Source organism: Misgurnus anguillicaudatus, chromosome 4 (assembly GCF_027580225.2).
Source record: "Misgurnus anguillicaudatus chromosome 4, ASM2758022v2, whole genome shotgun sequence".
NCBI classification, from domain to species: domain Eukaryota; kingdom Metazoa; phylum Chordata; class Actinopteri; order Cypriniformes; family Cobitidae; genus Misgurnus; species Misgurnus anguillicaudatus.
Window position 1 is genome coordinate 27,480,261 of NC_073340.2, and position 25,316 is coordinate 27,505,576.

Consider the following 25,316-nt stretch of genomic DNA (forward strand, 5'->3'; position numbering starts at 1 on the left):
ATTATTTGAAAGGTGAGACTTTGTTTAATATGTTTAATCTCAAAAGTAACCAAAAAGTGCCCTGGTCTCTCCTGTATGTCAGCGCGTTGTCAGTGTCTGCTCCGCTCTGTATTTTTCATTACGTGACGTGATAACAGGGGCGTGTAACACAGACTGTTGACAATTGTTTAATGATTTTGTATTTATTTATATTTTAATAACACGGTTTTGTCGGTTATAGAGTTCTAATGACGGTGTTCAACTATAACCGTCGGTCTCACGGTTATATAATAACCGGCACACCCCTAAATTAACCTACTTAAGTTTGTGTCATTATTGTTAATCAAACAATCCCAGAAAAGGGAAAATCACTTCTGTAGCTCTATAAATAATAATTATATTTAATTCATACAATAAAGACAATGTTATGATTCATTTGATTTGATTTTTGTACATTATGCTACTTTTAGCCCTTACTTAATGTGCAACTTCGTTCTTTTTATAAATGTTTGTCATTTCTTTATTTTTTAATAAAAAAAATTGGTGAGAGGGGGGCCCCCAAACAAATTCTGCTTAGGGCCCCTAAGAGGCTCGGGCCTGCAATGGGTTTTAATGACGCGCCCGCATTAATGGCATCAGTTTTAAGAAGGTTGCGGTCATGACGGTGTTGCTCTTGTTCTTTTTTGTCCACCAATCAAGTGACTTGTTATAATGAGTATAAAATTAACAAATAAAAAATGAGTAAAGTACTGCTCCGTACCCCGATACTATCGTGTACACCGATCTCACAGGCTGATGATAGGACGATCTCAAAATGGTGCATATCGCCCAACACTAAATGATGCCCAAGAACAATCTGGGTAAAATGCTGTTTCTAAAATTCAAACAAGGCTCACGGGATTCTGCAGTTAGCTGTTAAAATATATATATAAAATATGTTTGTGATTGAAATATCTCATATCGCTCTCTTTAAAATTTCCCTGCATAAAAGGAATCCATCAATCCCACACTCTCTCCTCCGTACCTGAGCGACCTTTTGCTCTCATGAGGTTTGTGCTCTCTGAACACGTGTACTGAGTGTGAATCCCTGTGTTATGTTTGGAGAGGTTAATAGATTTCTACTGTAGGTTTCTGTACCAGTTTCTGTCAAATGGGGGATGTTTTTTTGGATGGGATTTCTACTCACAGCCTGCCTGTCAAACGTCCCAGCTGGAGTTGTTCTGAAATACGTTTCCATGGCGATGAGTACATGTTCGAAACATGGCTGTGCTTGTGATCTGTAAAGGATGAATTTAGTAGGACAGTCTCTTTGATGTAACGCACAAAACACATACTGTATATTTAATCAGTTGGCTCGGATTTAAAACATTTTGAGGGAAAATGTGTCGAAATCGTGATGTGGCGACAAGCAATGGACCTGCAGATGGTGACTTAACCAAAAATAATGACTAAATGAACATACAAGGGGTTTAGAGGAAGAATGTGTTTTTATTACAATGGTAAGGTTTTCATCAGCTAATGGTGCCTTGATGTCAGGGGCTTTAATGGTTTGGGATCTGTTGCTATGGTTACAAAGGAGATACCCACCTTTTTGTGGCTGTGAATGGAACGTGGATTCAATTAGTTTTCTGGATCACCACAGGTCACTAGTTGTGGGGTCTTTGGGGCGTGTGCAAGGTCAGGCGGTACCATCGGCCACCATGAAAGTATTTAATGAGGTCACATGAAAGGTGAGAGTCATCATTTCATACGGCTTAGTGTCTTTGTTTTTGTTCTAAGGTCAACTGATCATGTGACTAACAAAGATGTCAAGTTTAAATGCCTTTTGTCTGAAAGGAAAAATAATAATTTTTGGCATTAATTACACGCCACATGTTGTTTTAAACCAGTAAGACTGACTGACTTCTGTGAAACACATTAGATAAAATGCATGCAAGGTTGATGCATGTTATTTTAATTCTGATAATAATGTATTAGTGTTTATAATCTACTGCACAAAGATTGAAAGCAAACTTTTGACTGTCAGCCAGAGCAGGCAGAATTGCTGGGGATGTTGGCACTCAGCCCGGTATTGAACAGACTTTAGCATTCTCGAACAAAACACTTCAGCTGAATCTGAGGTTTATAGATGCAAGGTCCTAAATTATTTGTGACTCTTGCATTCGATTTTCACAGAGAACATCAGAAATGTTCATGAGAACGATGGATTTTGATTGGGTTTGCCGATAGGTTCGGTAATATTCTCAGACTATTTTAATATCAGATGTTTTCTGGCAAGTTGTTTTTGCTACTGTATGCTGCAGTATGTTTCTACTGCTCACAGGTCTGAATGATGGTCAATGCTTTTTCCAAAAACTATTATTGTGAAATATGTAACTAAAAGTATTGGAATGAGAATATCAGTATAGTAATGTCCCGTGAAATACTTACCAACTACGGATGTCCCGATACCACTTTTTCATTTCCGATCCGATTCCTATACCACAATTCTGCATATCAGCCGATACCTGCCCAATACTACTGTAATTAAATGTGTATAGTGCTTTCTGCTACATCTAGTATAATTTTAAATGTAAAAATCAATAATTTAAAATGATTTACAAGTTACAGGAAACATTAGTAATTATTAATCATGGCAGTGTTTAGGAGAACATATAATAGGTACGTTTGATCAATTAAATATGCTAAATATTTTTTCCTTAATTGCGTAAAATTGTCAAGGTAAAAAGCTTGAAGGCGGAGTGCACAATGTTTGAAAAACGCTTTGGAAAAGGAGACAGGCCGACTACCAAAACACACTTGTAGCCAATCAGCGGTAAGAGGCGTGTCTACTAACCAACATCCTTGCTGGGTTTGCATATGTGTGGGGTGGGTCTTTTAAAAGAAGGTCCAGATTCTATTGGGGTAGGGGCGTGTTTGTTTAGGTGATTTCAAATATCAACATTGGCTTTCAAACATTGTGCACTCAGCCTTTAAGTGTGCAGATGGTTATTTTGGGAATTTTGTGCTTGACCGAACTTTTTATGCACATTCTGGGTGCAGAATTGATGCGCCCAAGTCATATACACGCTACGTTTATGGGCTTTTATGGATCAGAATTGATGTGCTTGAAGCTTTTATAATACTTTGTCCGTTTAATAGCTTGTTAGTAACAACAATGGCTAACGCACAGTATCGGAATTGGATCGGTCATGTTGTTGGTGCTCAATACGATATCCGATCCAGCCAAAAAGCCCAGATCGGCCCGATACCAATCCAGAATAGCGGATCGGGACATCCCTATTAGCAACTTTCATTTTTCATGTGAACCTGTTGGGAACGGGAATGGTATACGGGGAGGGTCTGGTGGTTTCTAGGTAATGGGCTCTGTGACCCTGGTTGTACAGTGGGTAAAATTAACCAGTCAGTCAGTAACCGTGGGCGGGGCTTTATTAGTGTGACATCACATGAACAAGAAACTCAAAATAGCATGTCTAATAAGACTGCTTTGGTTTAATGAGGATTAAAAAAGGAGGAGCGAGTGGATTTTTTTTATTGTAGGGTGGTTGTTTTCACATACTGCCAACACGCATTTATGTCCAAACACTTTGTAAAAGTGGATTTTGAGTAATATGGGACCTTTAAATCTATTTCCAGAGCTATTTGGTTAGTTTAATGGATTTTAGGCTTTCTGATACCTATTGACGTCATCTAGTGTTAGGCGATCTTGTCCATAGTTTGATCATCCTATCATCAACATTTGAAATTGCTTGTACACAATATCATCGGCGTATCATAGCTAGAAAATACCTGTGTGACCACAACCAGTTCTAACTATTTTTGCAAATCGATGTTATTAATTTGAATGCATTATTGACACCCAAAAACTATTTATTGACAAACAAGCCAAATATTGTCATGGCATCGTCAAAGTCATTAGTGAATACGCCAATATATCTAACTAGGGTTGCAAATTCTTGACAGTGCCTGTGAACTAAAATAGAAGCATTTGATGAAATAAACAACTTTACTCGCCATGCTCAATCCCTTGATCAGAGGGCCAAATAAACAACCTAATGTGTTTTTCTGGTTATTGATTGCAGAGTCAGTTTGGGTCTCAAAGGCAGTTCATCGCCTCAAGCGATATGCTCCCTGTCTCCCGTTCAACATCTCCTCTATTCCTTTTCTGTTGCCTAATGTTATTTCTCGTATCCATTTCTTTTTTATCTAACATCAGTTCTTTTTTCTCCTGAAAATGTTTTGTTCCCCCATGTACCCACTTGAATGTCTGTAAAACGTTAACGAAAGTGTTTGGTCAAAAAACGTAAATTCTGGTACTTAATTTTTGCTTTTGTTTGTTTCCAAACAAAGTGCCGGACGACCTGACGGCAGACGAGAAGCAGGAGCTGGAAAACATCAGGAGACGCAAACAGGAGCTTCTGGAAGACATACAGGTAATACATTCAGATCTTCTTTATTTTGCCACCACTGTGTCAACCAACACAATCTCATATCAATACATAACTGTTTTACATGATGGTTATTAATTTCTATTAATTTGTACAGTTCCATTTTTGATGTTATGGCCTAGATTCTTGCTTTTTTCAAATAATCGTAGATTTTGTAATATACACATTGTACAAAATCGCCACCACAGTATGTTTTCCTGTGAGATCAGATTGGTCATAACCCATCTTTTGTTTTGTAGCAGTATGGCTCAGTTATAAACTTTTTTGCCCCAAAAATTTTAGATATTTACATATTAGATAATGTAGAAACTAAGAGCAAATTCAACGAACATGTAGAGTGTGTTAAATTGTTAAATGTAGCCATTGATTTCATCATATTTTATAAAAATGGTAAAATAACAGTAACTGTAAAACATAACCCCATAAATCTCACCACAGATGTCCAAAGTCATTTTAGCGCACATTAATAAGAGGATCCAACTAGTAATCTAGATGCACCCTAAAAAGAGCTTATGTTTGTGGTATGTTTTAACCCAACAGTTTGGGCTTGATGATAGCTCACCTAAAAATTGCTTATGTGGCATGGGTGGGGTTGACCGGAGTCGTCTTGTCTTTGCCAGATGTGTCATTAATTAAACTTATTCATATCACCAAACCAACCATATGCTTATCCAGGCAAGGCAGTTGTGATAAACTGAACCTGTTCGGATGGGATACGGGGAGGGTTGGGTGGTTTCTAGGTGATGGGCTCTGTGACCCTGTTTGTACAGTTTTAGTGTAAAGAAGTGATTGTATACAGGATTGATGGCTGTCCCACCCTAGGACAGACATTGCAACAGCTGGGGCATGAAGGATGCTGGAAGCCAGGTCCAGCAAATTCAATTATGCTAATTATATTATGTCGACCACTAAAACCCTTTCTGCCAATTGCTGTCCCCACTGTCGCTTAAATGACTTAAATCAATCAAGCAAAACTGTTGAATGAAGTTTAGTGACATTAATCGTTGAACGGCATATAAAATTTAACTGGCATGAAACCAATAAGCCATTAATTTATTTTTTAAAAAGTGATTAATTTGTGATGTTATTTATACCTCTTATACATTTAAATTGGCAACATAATGTTAAAATGTGCACAGAGTGGGTAGTTTATATTGCTTATTCAGACAGCATCTGCATTTTTAGTTATCATTCCCATTGTAGAAATAAACCATATTTTCAATTTTTTTTTCCCTTAAATAATTTATTCTGCAACTTGACCTCACTAATAGGGGTGTATACTGATGCCTATCATCAGTCATCATCTGGTCATGTGATCTTGACTTGGCAGCCTCTCTTATGTAGAAAATCATTTTCTAGGCCACTTGTACCCTGGCGTCTTCATCTTATTTCCCTATAGTCTATGCATACTTTTAAACTAGCAGTTTAATCTCAGAGTCATTTTAATGCATGCAAAGAAAGGCAAGAAATAACCTGGGTGTGATTTAAAAATAATTTCATTTTTTATTTAGTGCATATTAAAAGCTTTAGGTATCTGTGCTGCTCAGCATCTATGAATTCCCTGTGTTTTGCTGCTTTGTTGTTGTGTAGAGACGGTCAGCACAAAATGAGTTAACTGAAGCATTATAAGACCTTTGCCCCTCCTGCACATAAGATGTAGGATGTGATGGGTAATGGCGTCACGATCAGAGATCAGATTAGCTTGTTTAGGTAGACCACCCTATCTCTGAAAGACCCTCTTACACTCTTAATGTGATGCTGGCTATAAAGGGCAAGAGAAGCCCACCCGCAGACCCTCCCTATGACCTAGACAGGATGCCTTTGGGCACTGGGGCAGTATACAGCATGCTTGATGGGTCTTCTGATCTTTTCTGGGTGATCAGAATATTAAGCTATAGAAAACTCTAAAAGTCTTTTATTTGATATTAATCATGTTTTACCTTTGACTACCCCAGTGCCAGTGTTTTTATCTTGAAATATAAGAAGGCTTAAGAAATGTATACACATAGCTCACCCTACTTTTCCACACACTATGTTAATCGTAGTCTGAGCCAAACCAGGTCAGCTATGCGCTAATGTTATTCCTTTCAAGTGAAAGACTAGACAATAACTTATTCCTCATGTAGATGTTAACATCTGTCACTTCCCAGAGAGCTTCTGATTTTTATGACAAAAACTGATCAGTTTGAAAATCGATGCTTGGCTTTCTGAACTAAATGGCATTTGTTTGCATCTGGGCGTTCAGTGGATCTGTTGCGTTCATTGCTGGGTGCTGCACGCCCTTAAGGCCTCTCTCGGTTATCGACGCTACCATCACAGATGTCGTTCCAAAAAGTGTTTGCTGAAGTTGATAGATGCTGTGTGTGATTGCACGTTTGTAGATCATTAGACGGTCTTTAGCTTGTCATTCCTCAAGTTAAGGGGCGGTCACACTTTTCGTTCCATAATATATTAAAGTGCACCTATTTCTTGCTAAAAACAACGTTATTTTGTGTATTTGGTATAATACAATGTGTTTGTGTGGTTTATGGTTAACAACACATTATTTTCCACATACCATTCATTTTTGTAGCTTCAGATATCCCGCCTTTCTCAGACGCATTGATTTTGTTCAAAACTCATCAATCTGAAAAGCGCTGTGTCCTTGATTGGCCAGCTAATATGTACATTGTGATTGGCCTGAATACCTCTGACGTCAGCCGGAAATGTGACGCTCCTTACCATGTTTGAAAGATTCGCTCACCATGCAATACTAACAGGAGTTAATTTACAGCCTGTGAGTCAGCGTTGAAATTTAAGTTAAAAACGATAACTCGGGTCATCGTCTTTGGGGTTTGTACCTTTTGCATATCATTAACCTGTACTAATACACACTTGCACACCAAAGGAATTGTAAAATCATGAATCGGACAATAGGTGCTCTTTAATAGCATTACTATTAATACAATAATGCTATTCAAATTGTGATTACGTACAGTACAGTAAATATTAGATTTAGTAACTAAATAGTTACGTGGGTGCTCTTGTTCATACTGGTGATGCAATCGGTGAGTTGCTCACGTCATGTTGGTTTAATGGAAACAAAGTACTCAATTAGAGAGATCGACATTCTCCGTAGAGTCCCGCTGGACACTCCTGATTTCTTTTTTTCCAGCTTGGAAATTCCAGCCGTTGCCAGGAGACGGACATGATAATGCGTTGCAAGAAGAGAGAACAAATGGAAAGGTGTGGGCTGACAACTTGTAATGTTTATTTACATGTGCCCTTTATATGACAAGTGTCACCTAGCAACGGTCGCATTGAACATCACTATCATGACCATTTTATTTTTATCCTTGTGGATGCAGATGTCTGTCTACTGCAACTGTCTTTCTTCTCTTATTGAAACTTTCAGTCTAGTGGACTCGAATTATATATCCCCCTCATTTCTCTTTCTTTAATGTTTCGATATGCAGCCACTGGTTTCACATCCAGACCTTTGATTGTTAACATATGAGTCAGTTCAGAAGTTATTCAGGCCAAGACCCGCCCACTTAGACATGAAGAGGCTTTTTGACTGACACTTGTAATAACCAATCACTCTGCAGGTGCGGATTCCATATGACCCGCTCATGATCAGCCACATGGTTGTGACATGTCCTGCATTGATATAAGATTGAGAACATAAGAAACGTCAACACAAATATGTGGTTGTACTTAATAACTCAATCTCTAGATTTTCAGACTTCAGGGATTAACCTCCCTAAAACTCATTGATCTCTTTAACACACTGCTTTATGGAGCTACGAAAGCACTTGTTGTGGTCAAGCTGTTACATCTGATCTTGGTGTGAATCTATTTATTGACCTGTATAGTGGAGGAAGGTCAGGTGTTAAAAGGGAACTTGCTTGACCTTTTCAGGTGCTATAAGTATTAGGGATGGTGTGTTAATACAGCATCCATAGTGTGTGTGTGTGTGTTCGCATATCTGTAGTGGATTGGTAATATGAGTCATATTGATCTGTGCACGAGCTGCTTCAGGAAGATGGATGGCAGAGACTGAGTGCTATTATGACACACACACACATGCACATTCTAGTTTCCATGTTTTGTCGGGACATTTCAGACGTAATGGTTTTATACGATACAAAGTGTATATTTTATTCCCTTCCCGTAACCCAAAACCTAACCCCAACCATCACAGAAAACTTTAGATAGTCAAGAAACATTCTGTTTGATTTATACGCTTTTTCTCTTTGTGGGGACATTTGGTCCCCACAACGTGATAATTACCAGGTAGACACACACGTGACGTTTAAGAAGCTTTGTGAACATGTAAAGTTATTTAAGCTAATGAGTTATGCGAGTAATTTCTCTTTTTGTCACTGTAATTCAGATTCTTCATTTAATTAAATTTTGTGGGTGTGGCCAATTCAAATCAAATCTCTCACTCTCACTCTCACTCTCTCTCCTGCCACTTCATCTTGATATCTGGTCCAGGTGCCACACCGGGCCATGATTGAATGTTTCATACTCTTGGTAATCATATTTGATATCAATGATGCTCTCTGTGTTAATTGCATTACATTCAGAGCTCTCCATCACTGACATTGAAGCGAATGACAAAGGACGACACCATCTTCAGCTGTCCTTGTGATTGACTCATTTTATTTTTGTTTTTTACAGCGGCTCAAGGATGAGATAGCAAAGGTCACCAATGAGATCGAAAGTCTTGGCTCCACTCAAGAAAGGTTTGATAATGATTATTAATATTATGGTTGTATTGTTAAATAAATAATACAGTCCCAAAAAAATTAGAGATGCACTGATATTACATTTTTTCACCGATACACGATTATTCAGACTGATATCTACCTATACAGATAGTTTGGTGGTTATATTAATTCTGGGTTCTTTTCAACCCAGTGTTGGGTCAAAAAGGGATGAGCCCAGCTGTGGGGTTATAATTTAACCTATGCTGGGATGCTTCTACCAAAAATACCAGGTTGTTATAACCCATTTTTGGGTCAATTATAAACATTTTCTAACCCAATGGCTGGGCTCGTCCCTTTTTGACCAATGCTGGGTTGAAAATAAGCCAGCATTTTTTTTAGAGTATAAGAACATTAAACTAGTGGTGTTTCTTTGCATTTTCCTGTTCACTTTTGATTGACAGGATGTATCGGCAATAACTATTGGCCGATATATCGGTGCATCTTTAAAAATAAAAAGGGTCTCTATCTGTGAAATCCAGGCTAATAATAAGATAAGGAGTTTCAAAGTTTTATTTCACTCATTGATTTAGTCAGTCAATATTAAAGATATATTATGGTCATATTTTCATATTTACAGTACTATGCAAAAGTCTTAGGCCACCATCACCAGCTTTGTTGTTTAAGCAAAGTTTTAATTTCCATCCATATTAATGTTTTACTCTTTTTTTAAAGAAATATGTACACAAAATGAAAAACAAAACAGTTTCAGAACTAAATGTCTTCTTCAGGCATCAGTCAGTATTTAGTGTGACCTCTCTTGGCACAAAACACAACTTGAGCTTTTTTGAGGAGACTGAAGTCCTGAAGTCCTTCATTTAGAAATTAGGATTTAATTTTATTTAGGTTTAAGAGACTGACCTAGAGTTTAGCCTAAATACTTGACACTTCAGCTTATACTTTTATACTGTTTTTAATACTACATACACATTTCCTGTATTATCTGGTTGTATTCTAATAAAGAGACTGAGAAATAATTATTAATGACCCAAAATAAAAATACTGTTTTCTCTACTGTATATTGAAACCAATTATAAAACAGCTATTTAGACAAAACTCTCATTTCCAGTCTGCCTCCATTCCTGTTTTCCCCCATCAATTCCAGTGTATAAAACACACACACACACACACACACACACACATACACAAAGCATGTTCTCCATTACTTACAAGCACACACAGAGGAATTAGACACACATACTTTCCCATCCCATTTAAATATTTAATAATAGTGCCCCCTTTGGGAGGCGAGGCTGGTGAATTATGTACAGGCGTTTTGGTGAAAGGGGGTAATTTGGGTAAATTGACTTGGATTGTGCTGGTTTTTGGGGAACGTCTAAACACTCCATAGTCATACAGTCAGTCTTCTAATATTTACTTTCCATTAAAGTAAAAATTTATTTTTTTGCACTACATTTAATGCACTTTTATACTGACTGCAGTGACCCATATTCCCAGTTACTCTGAGCAAATACATCAAACTGAACCAACCTATAAGGCCCATCCATTTTACATGATTCATGAATCATGTCATAGGAATGGCCACTTTGATTCACTTGGGGACCATTTGCATCTAAGAAAGCCATTTTCAGGACAAATGTTTCGTGTCATTACTTCCCGTTCATGAAATTCTGTTGTCATTTCTTATTGTTCCACCCCCTCTCAATTTTTTCCTCAACATTGAGTGATGTCATGTGGCCCCAGGAAAGTACACCAATAGGTGGCCCTTTTAATAGACAGTGGCCTTTAACATTACATTTCACCTCATCATGCTTTCGACTGATGACATACATAATGATGTCATTACAGAAGCTCTTACGGGCATTTGAATTGTGCAAACCGTAGACGATGTTGATGTTGTAAACCTCCTTTCAGCTTTTCTTCACCTTGAGATTGCAGAAACACGTTTTTATAAAGCCATCTAGTCAAGGGTTCAATGTTAAGAAGCACACACGCTGCTAAAAATGTACTGTACGTTTAAAAATACTATTTGTCGCTTAAAATAAATGGACCCACATCCTTGTTTACAGAATAAATATGCAGCGGAGTAAACAGATGGCAATGGGCCGCAAGAAATTTAATATGGACCCCAAAAAGGTAAGCACGCTTTTATTTTTGTACAGGTGTAGTTCAAGTCATATTTACATTTCTCAAACTTTTCCGCTTTTAGCAATTTTTAGCCATGTTTAAATTGCAAATACTCCCTACTACAGAAAAATGATTCTCATTTCTCTTCTTCAAACCTTTGATCTTGTGTGGGTGCACAAATTATCATAAGTGTTGCTAGTCATCATGCAACCACGAATTCAAATAGTTTTCAGAAATCTAGACACATGGGTTAAAGTTCAGAAATCGATAATAGAGAAATGAAACTAGATTTAGAAGTATGGTAGCCTACTTGAACATCAATCCTATAGAATTACAGGCAGACATACAGTACAGTAATCTGAATGCAGTGTCTGATAGTGTTTTTTATGGTGCTTCTTTCAGGGGATTCGGTTCCTCATAGAGAATGAGTTGCTGAAGAACACTGAAGAAGATATTGCACAATTTCTTTACAAGGGTGAGGGCCTCAACAAGACAGCCATCGGAGATTATTTGGGTGAAAGGTAAGAATGACTGAGACTATACTGTATGTGGATAGTAGAGATGCTACCATACTGTGAGGGACATATTTATCAAATGACCTACATTACATATTTCAAACAGCTAGACAAGTCAAAGTTAAACAGATCTGGGCTTCTGCGACTTATACATTTGCTATATCTAGAATCAGAGCTCAAGGGAGGATGACATCACTGATCATAAGCCTGTGCTCACTAAAAGCTAATGCCAAAGGCCATTATGAGCTGTATCAGGATGGGTTGTGTTCTTATGAAAGCGCTGTGTTTAGCATAAAGGCTCGGTTTACACAGTTATTGATGGGCTGAAATTCAATGTCGGTGCCTTGCCATCAGGGACCTATCAATGCAGGAAAGAATGCTATATATGTTTATGATGGATGTATTTTTTCTTACTGAAACATTGCAGTATTAAATGAATAGTCTTTAATAGCATTGCAGCTTTATGCAATGGACAGACTGAAATTATGAAGCGTTATTTGCACCACATGATATCTTTGAGTCTTATAGACATATGATGTGTTATATTACTGTTGTTTAAAAATTGTTTCTTGAAAAAATCTCATTTAGCATTTTAAAGGGACACTCCCCCCTTTTTTTTTTTATTTTAAATATGCTCATTTTGCAGTTCCCCTAGAGTTAAACATTTGATTTTTACAGTTTTGGAATTTATTCAGCTGATCTCCGGGCCTGGCGCTATCACTTTTAGCATAGCTTAGCACAATCCATTGAATCTGATTAGTCCATTAGCATTGCGTTAAAAATAACCAAAGAGTTAAGATATTTTTCATATTTAAAACTTGACTTCTGTAGTTATATTGTGTACTAAGACTGACAGAAAATGAAAAGTTGTGATTTTCATGACAGATATGGCTAGGAACTACACTCTCATTCTGGCGTAATAATCAAGGACTTTGCTGCCGTAACATGTTATGGCAGCAAAGTCCTTGATTATTACCTGAGAATGAGAGTATAGTTCCTAGTCATATCTGCCTAGAAAATCACAACTTTTAATTTTCTGTCGGTCTTAGTACACGATGTAACTACAGAAGAGTCTTTTTATTTAAAAAAAAATCCCTTTAAAGAAGCAGTAATGTAAGGATTTGATTTTTGTGTTAACTGTTCTTGTGTAAACTTGCTTTGCGTATAAAAGTCATGCCACAATAATATTAAATAAACCATTTAATAACAAGTATCATTGTAAGAAGCTTGATGTGTTAAGCAAAATTTATAAAACTACATTTACATAAATTGTTATATATTTTGTCTGTGCTCCTGTATAGTGTTATGCATAGTGTTAGCAGTGCCAAAGGCCATGGGTTCGAACCCAGGGGGCACATAATAAAAAAAAATGTATGCCTTGTAATGCACTGCAAGTCGCTTTGGATAAAGGATTCATCTGTGATTTCTTAAACCGGTCCCTCTAAACGCCTACCGGATAAATGCTAACACATTATCCTTTGTGTCACATGAGGAAAATCAATAAGGAATCCTGAGCTTATCTGCTCTCTCTCTCACACACACACACACACACACACACACACACACACACACACACACACACACACACACACACACACACACACACACACACACACACACAAACACACACACACAAACACACACACACACACACACACACACATACAGGAACATGGTGAATTTCTTCATGGCACAGCCGTAAGAAAAGCATAAGAGTGTGGAGCTTAATGGACAAACCCCCAAAGTGGGTTAATGCATTCACAGATAATTGATATTATTGACATGCACCATTTCCTCACTGAAGAAAAGGCCAGTTACATACGGTCCATAATCCCAATCCTAATCCCCCCATGAGATTTAAAGCCCATTTGAGACGTCTGGAAGGAGGATTATGGCCATAATTCCCAGTTCACACAGGTTTTTTAACAGTAGATGTGTTATTCAGTGGCACATATAGTAATGTTGCCGTTATCGTATTTGCAAGGTAGAGCTGTATCTTTAATTCTTTCCCCACCAGCATTTTTTATGTTTTTCACAAAAGTTTAATGCCTTCCAGATTATTTTTTTCTTTAAATATATAAACATACATTATATGAACAATCAAATAATAGAACGGACCCTCTGCTTAAATTTGTATCTTCATTTGTTCTCTTTTTACCACTTCTCAAATATAGAAATCAAATTCAGATTTATGATCAAAACATACATGGAGTTTTTACTGTTTTTGAATCAGTGGATGCTTAAGTTTGTGTGTTATGGACTTTAAAAACTTCATCTTTAGTTATTGTAGTTGTCGTCTTTGGTGTGAACGGATTTTTATTCACAAGATGACATCATTGAGCTATGCTAACTTCGCACTTATCAGTATGAATATAGAGACCACAGAGCAGAAGTAACATCATTATTTTTAACACTCGTTCCAAATATATCAATGGTGACAAATGGTCGAAGCTCAGATTGACTTTTCAGAGTCTGCTATTTCAGAAAGTGACATAAATTCAATTTTGTCTTTCAGGGATGATTTTAACATTCAGGTTCTTCATGCCTTTGTGGAGCTTCATGAATTTACAGACCTTAACCTGGTTCAAGCTCTCAGGTGAATAGATGTAGTTTTACAGACCACATTATTTCCCCAGTTCTGTCACGTTCACCAACCAGTATTTAATTCAGTACTAAACCAAACTCATCAAATTCTCTTTATGCGCTATACAGACAGTTTCTGTGGAGTTTTCGGTTACCGGGTGAAGCTCAGAAGATCGATCGCATGATGGAAGCCTTTGCCCAGCGTTACTGTCAATGCAATCCTGGCGTCTTTCAATCCACAGGTGTGTTGCAGTGTATAATTTGTAGTATGGTTGGCATACAAAGTATTTTAAAGTATAAAATGTCATAATTCTCAATACAAAGCACTCTTTTTTAAAATACTGTATAATTGTGAGAGTTTGTGCAATCACGCGCTTTGACACAAGCTATTTTGGCATACTGTAAGAATTCCTTTGACTTATTTCTTTTATTTCCTGTCAGATACTTGTTATGTACTTTCATTCGCTATCATCATGTTGAACACAAGCCTGCACAACCCAAACGTGAAAGACAAGCCATCTGCAGAGAGATTCATAGCCATGAACAGAGGCATCAATGATGGAGGAGATCTACCAGAAGACCTGCTCAGGGTCAGTGTCCAAAATAGACAAAGTAATGGGACACTTAGTCCCATGCCTGACAAGAGTATTAGGTAACAAAATATAAATGGGCAAATCCATGCAAATGCCAACTTTATCATAAAAAGCAAAGGTTTTAACCATACCAGATGTCAATATTGGTAGTTTAAATACCAGTGGTGGTTCGTGACTGTTCTTCCGAAGGTTGCAAATTCAAAATATGTGTTGGTTGAGTCATGTGAACCATGTGCATCACGTGTTTTGTCAAAATAAGTGCCTGCTGCACATGCCTCAAAACCGTTTATGATAAAAGAGACGCTCACGTTCACAAAATACTCGCAAGACACTCACTTAACAGTAAACTCTGATTACGCATGAGAATATGCGAGTATCTAGCAAACGCGAGCGTCTCTTTTACCATAAACCCTTTAGACGCGTCTGCAGCAGGTACTTATTTTGAGACACGTGATGCACATAGGATCACTCGATGCGCCGAAGACATATTTTGATACATACATGTTGTGACGAACTTCGCATCGTGCGCCCTCAAAAAAGAAGTCGGCCGCCACTGGTAAATACACATTGAAAGTTCAAGTTTCTAGCAATTTTCCCCCCCATACATAAGTAAGTTAACATTTCAGAATGGTCACATGAAAAACTGAGAAATATCACGTCCCTAACACACATTTTCTCATGAATGCGCAAACAAAAATTAAATTGAAGAGTGGTCCCATATCCATTTGTTGGGTATTAATGCTTTCGGTTTGTGCCGTTCAAATCACAGAAATTCTACATAGTATGTTGTCTCCCATAAACTTTTTGTCACCTCCATAATGCTTGTATGTTTCCCTCATCTAAAATAGAAAGCATGAGTATAGACTGATATTTTTCTGATGTCTGGACTTTCTCATCAGGGGTTTAGGAAAATATAAACAGACGGTTCAATATATTGGTAATAAATGCATTCCCTGAGAATTTATATTTCAAGTTTTGACTGCAAATGTCACATCCATAACCCTTGAATTGCTCAAATCATTCACACAGAACCTGTATGAGAGTATTAAAAACGAACCCTTCAAGATACCCGAAGATGACGGCAATGACCTCACTCACACGTTCTTCAACCCAGACCGCGAGGGTTGGCTGCTTAAACTGGGTGAGTTAGTGTTTGATTTAAATTGAAAAGGAATCCTTAAATATGACTCTTGATATTTCCGTAGTCATGCAGACATTTGAAACTGTATATTAGCATGTACAGTATTTTAGTATAACGCCTTGCCCCATAAACATCTATATATCATAAGTGTATTACCATACACACGATTTTGTTTTTAAAAACTGAGGGATGAATTTGAACGGCATTCACAGATGCCGAACTTGTATTAACTAAACCCTACTTTGATCTGCAGTGATGTAGAGAAACCTCACATCCCAAAGCTAATATAAAATGGCTGATACAAACCTTCGTGCGCATCCACATAATGCTCACATCGCAGATCTCTACACAAGCCTCACTCACTTACACAGACACCGTTATTTTACTACAGCATTTGTTGGTTAATTTTTATGGTTAATTTCATTTTGTTTTCTTTCTTCCACATTTGTTTGTTTGGTTTGACGTTTGTCTTTCTTCAGGAGGTATGTACAATGGTTTTCTTTAGCTAGACCATTACGCTGCTGTACTGTTTGCTTCCAGGTGCTTTGTGCTTTTCTTCTTTCTTTTGTCATTTTTTTGTTTCATTTAACTTGATTTTTCATTTTATAAAAATGAAAAAATGAAGATTCCTTATTTGTCTGGTTTGTTTGCAAAATAACTGGATTGATGTGCTGTTATGCTGCGTTCACACTGGGCTTTCGATGTTTGTGAGACGATACGCATTCTCTCTTGCCGTGGAGTCTGTCATGTTGGGATATTTCATTGGTCTCTGCTGCACCCATGTGATCAGTTGAAGTAATGCCGGCACTCTGGCCCTACATGCCATTAATGCTAATGTGCTTGCAAGCATGAAAACTGGGACACTTGAAGCCTTTGGGGAAAATGTGCCTTGATGTGTGAGCAAAATTGACTGGGTTTCCTCATAGGCCTCAATTGATAACTTTGTCAATCTTTCATGGCCTAGTCAAATAAATCACAGATTTTTATGGATTAGTGAAGAACCGAAGTCATGCCAAACAATCGATAGATAGATAGATATTAGGGGTGTAAAGATACATCGATATGGATTGATACATCGATTTTATTTTTCTAACTTTCCGATGCATATTGACATTAAAAACCAATATGAGGTAGCTTTATTTTCACACTCTCCACTTCCTCATTCCTTGACATAACACCAATCTACGCATTTCCGCCAAGACACGCATTTTTGTATATTTTTATCTGCTGGTGTCAGCAAGTGAATGCGATTGCAGCAACAAAGTGGTTGTAGCAGGGAAAACACAGCGAAAGAGACCAAAGACAAACTTTTGTTTAGCACTGCAGGTGATATTGTCCATTCAAAACATAATGCCCTCTCATCTGAACTTTTCTAAAGGACGATTTTTCTAAAGACACCACTGCAGCACTTGTTTGACTTATTAGATCTGAAGTTGTGTGACAGATCAAATGCTTTAGTTTAAGAGCTTTATTTTTTATAATTATTATTAATTAATAGTGATTGTTACTATTTTACATTTTGGAAAAAAACTAAACTAAAAGACTTAATTTTATGTGAAATTTTGCCCCTCATTATTTATTTTTCTTAATTTAAAAAAGTGTATTTTGTTAATATGTTGTTGTAAATGTTCCAATTGGGACAGAGATGACAGAATGCCATATTCAAATGTTCATGTTATATATTTTGGTTGAATTTGTAAGTAAAAATGTAACTGCTTATCTAGGCACGTAATATAAAAATAAAGATAATTGAATATATATATGAGTTCCGGTTCGGTTCGTACCTCGGTTCAGGGGCCACGGTTCGATTCACTTTCGGTACAATGGAGGGAAAAGCAAAACAAAAATGAAGAAGGCATTTTTTTAGTACTTAAGATAATCTTAAAAACAAAGGTGTCTTTATCAGTGTTATTTTGAGATGTCATGAATATGAACTGAAATGCATTTAACATACTATCTCGTATTTCAAAAATGTATACCACTTTAAGTAATCTTGTACTCATCTTTCATACAAATATGGGTTCAAATGTATTACAAATGTTACCTAAATACATTTTAAAATTACATTTTGGCCTTATTTCATATTAATGTACTAAAGAACAAAAAATCGGCTTGTAGGATGAATTAATAGGTGTGTACGACTTCACGAGGCGCTGCAAGAAACGACAAGTGGATGACGTCAGAGTAACGCGAGAGCGATTTGAAATCAGCCTCCTCCGCAAGATTTCTCGCGGTACTCTGACGCTGGGGCTGCGTAAAGTTCAGCACACTTTAAAAAAGCAGCTGAACTCGACAGAACTGCGCCTCGTCCATTAATTGTATATTAGCAGGACAATTTATCTCCTACTTCTCAGCATGAGAAATACAAAGTGTGGCGTTTGAACTGACTGAAATGCGTGTGTCAAGGTGAATGCGTGAGACTTGAGAGCCCTGATTAGATTTATTTCCACTCACATACCTAACAACTGCTGAACAACGCCGACGCACAGTCCTCGTCTTTTCCACCACTCTCTCGCCTGTACTATTGTAACTGACTGGAAAACTGAAGTTTTGCCAAACTTGCGATCTTAAAGAGGCTGGCGGAGCGTCTAACTCTTGTGGAACACCACCACTTGCATATAACGTTAGGTCGGCTGCTCACTAACTGACTGGACCGGCTTCGACGTGACAAAAAACTGCAGAGTGCCAGAATGTTGACGGGCTCTGACAGAGCACATGCATAGGCGAAGCTCGGCTGCATCGGCCCCAATCAGAGCTTCAGAGCTAAAGCCGGGCTACAGATTAGCTGTCCTAAAGAACCCGCGTACCTGACAGTAGTTCCGCATTACATTAATTATTTTGCACGCAAGTTTTTTTATTTTCATACCGTGTGTATTCTCCGTTTAAATTCATGCACCGAACCGTGACCCCCGTACCGATTCGGTTCGAAATGAATACATGTACCGTTCCACCCCTAATAAATATATATATATTATATTGTATTTCAAATTTCAAAGACTATATTTTTTATTTTTCTTAACTTGAATTTAGATTAAATGTTCTGTATTTTTTGCAATATGTTTAATTTTTATGTTACTCTGGTATTGCCATTGAGATTTACATTTATGCATTTAGCAGAGCTTTTATACAACATTACTTACAGTGTTTTCAAGTTATACATTGTGTTTCCTGGGATCTAACCCATGACCTTTGCCCTGCTAATGCAGTGCTGTACCAGTTGAGCTGCTAAGAGAGCTCTGTTGCAATGCGACATCTAAAAAAAATCTTTATTATTTACAATTAAATTTATACATTTACAGGGTTATATTTTATCAGTATTTGTGTTCCCTAGGATCGAACCCATGTCCTTTGCGCTGCTAACACAATACTCTACGTACAGAGCTGCAGGAAAATACAACAATATAATACAAAACTTTACAATAATACAAAAACTTTATATCTTAGGTTTATACATTATACATTTGCCAGACTTCTTCTTCAAAGCGACTTGAAGTGCATTCAAGTTATGCATTGTGTCGAACCATGCTTTACAAGCTACAAGAACACTTTATTCTCTTACTAATTTATTCACTAACACCTGTGCCTGATTCAGTGGGTTTCTTAACATGTGGGCTGTTTTTGGTGGGCCAAATTTTAAGCCATTTCTGCTGTCAATCTGCTAACGTGAATGACCATACATGTGTCTGTCTGCTGCTGTGCATCAGTCTTCATCTTGCAAATGTTGCCGGCTCTGCAGATTCATCACACTACCAAATATTCATACGCTTCCTGAGCGATGACATCAGTAATTTACTTGGCTCTGTCTGATCCACAGGTGGACGGGTAAAAACGTGGAAGAGGAGATGGTTCATATTGACGGACAACTGTCTCTATTACTTTGAATATACCACGGTATGTTAGCCCATTCTGGTGAAGTTAAATGTGTGTATGGTATTTAGGGTTTGACTGCGACCCTGTTTATGGGTTTACTTTGATCACCGATCCGGTCTCATCTGTTTCCGTTTGAAGGATAAAGAGCCAAGAGGGATCATTCCTCTGGAAAATCTCAGTATTAGAGAAGTGGATGACTCTAAGAAGCCAGTAAGTTTTCTTTCTCATCTTCATCCTTTGCTATCAAGTTTTGTCACAAGGCCTATGTCCAAATATTTGTCCAACAATTAATTCAATTTTAGATTGTATTAGATTTTTTTAAATAGCTTGCTCAGAGCATGTTGTTTCCACAAAAAAAGCATGTTTTTAAAGCAGTCTGCCATTCAGTTGCTGACATCATTGCCACTTGTGCGTTTTTTTTTTGTGGTCGCTGTTTTTATCTTCCACCATGAAAGTTAAAAGTTAACTTAAAACCCCTAGTTGTTTCTCATCATTTTATTTTACTCCGCATTAAAGCTTCTTCTAAAGTAATTTTGTTTTTGCACAGAATTGCTTTGAACTCTTCATCCCAGACAACAAGGATCAGGTTATAAAAGCATGTAAGACTGAGGCAGATGGGAGGGTTGTAGAGGGAAACCACACATTTTACCGCATCTCAGCCCCGACCACGGAGGAGAAAGAGGAGTGGATGAAGAGCATCAAGTAAGTTACTTTGCAGTGGACTGAATTTTAATATGAGTTAGGCCATTGTTCAAAATTTGTGAAAATCCAGATAGTTGCTAAAACGTAACATACCGTACATTGCCCATAATTTAAACTTACCATATGTTGCCGTAGCGTAACAGAACATACGTAACTAGCGTACATAAATAGCGTAACTAGCGTACATTGGCAAAACGTAACATCCGTACGTTGCCGTAGCGTAACATACTGTTGTTTGCCATAGCGTAACAACGTACAACGGCATAGCGTAACTACTGTACATTGCTGTACGTTGCCATAGCGTAACATCCGTTCGTTGCCGTAGCATAACATCTGTACATTGTCGTAGCGTAACACACTGTATGTTGCCGTAGCGTAACATACTGTACCCTGTGTAGCGTAACTACCGTTCGTTGCCGTAACGTAACAATCCGCACATTGCCGCAGCGTATCATACCGTATGTTGCCGTAGCGTAACACACCCCACGTTGCCGTAGCTTAACATACCATACATTGTCATAACATAACATATCATCATTGCCAAAACGTAACATACCACACGTTGCCAACACTTAACATACCGTACGTTACTAAAACGTAACATACCGTACATTGTACATAATTTAAACTTACCATATGTTGCCATATGTTGCCGTAGCGTAACAGAACATACGTAACTAGCGTCATAACTAGCGTAACATAGCGTAACTAGCGTACATTGGCAAAACGTAACATCCGTACGTTGCCGTAGCGTAACATACTGTTGTTTGCCATAGCGTAACAACGTACAACGCCGTAGCGTAACTACTGTACATTGCTGTACGTTGCCGTAGCGTAACATCCGTACGTTGCCGTAGCGTAACATCTGTACATTGCCGTAACGTAACAAACCGCACATTGCCGCAGCGTATCATACCGTATGTTGCCGTAGCGTAACACAACCCACGTTGCCGTAGCGTAACATACTGTACGCTGTGTAGTGTAACTACCGTTCGTTGCCGTAATGTAACATATCATACATTGACGCAGCGTAAAATACCGTGTGTTGTCATAGCGTAACACACCCCACGTTGCCGTAGCGTAACATACCGTACGTTGCCATAGCGTAACACACTGTATGTTGCCGTAGCGTAACATACCGTTCGTTGCCGTAGGGTAACATACTGGACGCACTGTAGCGTAACTACTGTTTGTTGCTGTAGCGTAACATCCGTACGTTGCCGTAGCGTAACGTCCGTACGTTGCCGTAGCATAACATACTGTACGTTGCCGTAGCGTAACATACTGTATGTTGCAGAAGCGTAACACACTGTACGTTGGTGTAGCATAACACACTGTAAGTTGCCGTAGCGTAACATACCATACGCTGTGTAGCGGAACATACCGTACGTTGCCGTAGCGTAACTAACGTACGTTGTCGAAGCATAACATACTGTACATTGCCATAGCGTAACTACTGTACATTGGCGTAGCGTAACTACTGTACATTGCCGTAGCGTAACTATTGTACGTTGCCGTAGTGTAACTATCGTACGTTGCCGTAGCGTAACTATTGTACGTCGCCGTAGCGTAACTATCGTATGTTGCTGTAACCTAACTACCGTACGTTGCCGAAGCGTAACATACCGTACATTGCCAAAGCTTGACATCCGTTCATTGTTGTAGTGTAACATACTGTATGTTGCCGTAGCGTAACTACCGTACGTTGCCAAAGCGTAACATCCGTTAATTGTTGTTGTAGCATAACATAATGTACGTTGCCATAGCGTAACATAATGTACGTTGCCATAGCGTAACACAATGTACGTTGCCATCACGTAACATACTGTACGTTGCCATAGCGTAACACAATGTACGTTGCCATAGCGTAACATACTGTACGCTGCCATAGCGTAACATACTGTACGCTGCCATAGCGTAACATAATGTACGCTGCCATAGCGTAACACACTGTACGTTGCCATAGCGTAACTACCATTTGTTGGCGTAGCGTAACATAACATAACGTACGTTGTTGTAGCGTAACATACCGTAACATACAGTACGTTGCCGTTAGGTAATTCATAGTAAACATAAGAATATTTCTCAGTTTAAAAAACATTTTCATACTTTTCTATCTCTTTTCAGGGCTGCCATAAGCAGAGATCCTTTCTATGAAATGCTTGCTGCCCGGAAGAAGAAAGCCTCATCTTTGAAGAGACAGTAGGAGCATTTATACTGTATTTGAACATGGATTTTGAAGGCCATGAACAGGATGTTAGTATATGGACCTGAAAAAGGGTCATGGGGTCTGAGGAAAAGGTGCAAATAAAACACAAAAGCCATAACGCTGGACTGGACCGATGTTTCTCAGGAATGACATTGTGCTTTGAAGTTTATCAGTGCAGTTTGTATTTTGGGATTTTGTGTTACATGTATATGTTTCATTTTCATGAAGTGCTTATGAAAGGACGTTATCGAGTACTCGTACATTATCATCTCAAATCAGCAGGTCTGACTGAATGTGGCATCTCATTGAACTTTTCTAAGCTTGCTGCAGACATGACAGTTACTCTTTGTGCTTTGATACATATAAAATGCTAAATGTACACCTATTTTTACACTGCTATGTAAATATGTGGGAAGCTTTGGTCCCTGGTTTGTTTAAGACTGACAGCATAAACTAAGAGTGACCTTAGTATTTTTTTATTTGGAGGCATTTGTTTTGCTTTTCTATCTTTCATTTTTGTCAAATTTGCCAAAATTTTGTCACGTTTGTACTTTTTTTCTGTTATCCTAAACACAGCTGTAGTGAGTATTTTTCTGAATTGAAATTTGTTGTTTTATTTTGATACTGTTTATTTGGCTTAAACAGTTATTAAAGAGTGGTTCAATAACATACTCATAGGTGGCCTTGAAAGACTGGAAAAATGTGCAAATGTTTCATTTAGTTTGCTGAATATTTATGGAAAAATGTTAAAGCTGTTACAGAATTTAACTACTGAGTTAAGAGTTTTATTTTTTCTGAGTTTTGTATTTTGCCACATTAAATTTATTTCCTAAATTAATGATATGTATATGTAAGCCCCATCCAAACCAAACAAAACTTTTTTTCTTTATATGCACTGATAATTGAAGGAAAACTCGAATACTAATTTATCAATGCTGTATATATTTAAACATAGTTTGTTTTTATTTTATAATGTCAAAATTTACTTTGTCTAAAAGTAAATGGGTTTAAGAAAAGCTTTTGGCCTGTTACGTTTAATTCTCCATTGCAATGTAATCTTGTGCTTAAAATAAAGTTGATATGATTGAGCTTTATATCATTGAGCTTCATTAAATCAAATGCTGAGTTTTACATTTTTTCATACAGAAGAAGACAAACGTAAAATTTTGCTTAGTACTATTTATTTTTTGCCAGGTAAAAATAAATTATACATAAATATACTAAAATATGCTTAAATACCAGCAAGTATATTTTTGTGCTAAATAAGTGTAAAAGTTTTACACTGCAAATATACACATTAAAAGTATAGTTCTACTTTAGTGCACTCGAAAATACCAGTAATACATTTTTAGTATATTGAAATAAATGATGCATGTCTTAAAATAGCACAGTGAAGTACACTTAGAAAAAATTATGTGTTCATTTTTTACACATTATTTTTTATTGCTATTTAACACATTACGTGTCATTTTGTGTTAAAACTAAAAAAAAGTGGTTGTTCCAATAACAAACCAGATGTGTCTAGTTTGCGACAACCCATAAGTGTGTTGTCCCAAAAATAACACTAATTGTATTGTATTGAGAATACTAAAGACAAATTGTTTGTAAGTACAAAATTAGTGCATGAAAAAAGTACATTTACTAACTGTACGTAGTGCATTTTTTTACGTCTGAGATCCCTCAATGTCATATTTGTGGTTTCTTTTGTAACTTTAGGGTGAGTGAAATGGGTGCACAGTTTGTCAATATTTGCTATTCGAGGTTTCATGCTAAATGTAGTGCACACTATTAAAATTAAATTAAAGTCTAGCACACTTAAAAGTTCTGAATCAATAAACGTATTGCTTTAACATCTACACATTTATCTTACAGGTGCTGACCAGCAGAGGTCTCTATTGTCTGCTCTAGCTTTCTGCTAAATAAGTTGTCCTCCAAACTGCAAGAACAAAAACATTGAAAAAAATATATAGGCATGTATATCTTTTACACTACATGCCTGTTTTATATTGTTATATATTTTATATAAAATGCCACAAACATCACCAATGAGTCTTTTATCAGTATGGAGTGCCAACATGTACAATGTTTTCAATCAGGGAAGAAGTTTTAAAGCATTGGCCCATATTTGGTTTTGCATGAATGCAGATTACACATCTCAAGCGGGTTCCCTGAAATGATCTGTAATTTACAGTATGTTCTGTTTGGTGAGATTATATATGGTGGCCATGTCACTAATTACTGGATATGTGGGATGTTTGGGTACAACAGTCATGCCCAATATTGGGTTGCTTAAACTACACTGTAAAAAGAGAAAGTTGGATTCACTCGAAAAAAAACTTTTTTGGGGTTACCAGCTGAAGTATTTTTTTTAATTGAATTTTCTCACTTTGAGAAATTAAAGTAAAAAATAAATACATTTGGTGTTACCAACTGAAGT

General features: G+C 37.4%; 1 protein-coding gene across 5 annotated transcripts in view; it reads left to right on the top strand.

Annotated features, from left to right (window-relative positions):
- Positions 1-23,973, top strand: part of cyth1b (cytohesin 1b) — a 90,597-nt gene extending 66,624 nt beyond the window's left edge. For 4 of the 5 annotated variants that reach the window (XM_055176910.2, XM_055176909.2, XM_055176912.2 and 1 more), the window contains exons 2-13: positions 4,330-4,412; positions 9,093-9,157; positions 11,209-11,275; positions 11,669-11,787; positions 14,297-14,377; positions 14,494-14,606; positions 14,806-14,954; positions 15,987-16,099; positions 19,911-19,989; positions 20,107-20,178; positions 20,516-20,670; positions 22,798-23,973. In XM_055176910.2, coding sequence (XP_055032885.2) covers positions 4,330-4,412; positions 9,093-9,157; positions 11,209-11,275; positions 11,669-11,787; positions 14,297-14,377; positions 14,494-14,606; positions 14,806-14,954; positions 15,987-16,099; positions 19,911-19,989; positions 20,107-20,178; positions 20,516-20,670; positions 22,798-22,876 — 1,175 coding nt within the window. In that variant the 3' untranslated portion in view covers positions 22,877-23,973. The remainder of the gene's footprint in view (positions 1-4,329; positions 4,413-9,092; positions 9,158-11,208; positions 11,276-11,668; positions 11,788-14,296; positions 14,378-14,493; positions 14,607-14,805; positions 14,955-15,986; positions 16,100-19,910; positions 19,990-20,106; positions 20,179-20,515; positions 20,671-22,797) is intronic. The other variant, XM_055176908.2, reaches the window with a different exon arrangement.
- The last annotated feature ends 1,343 nt before the right edge of the window (positions 23,974-25,316 follow it).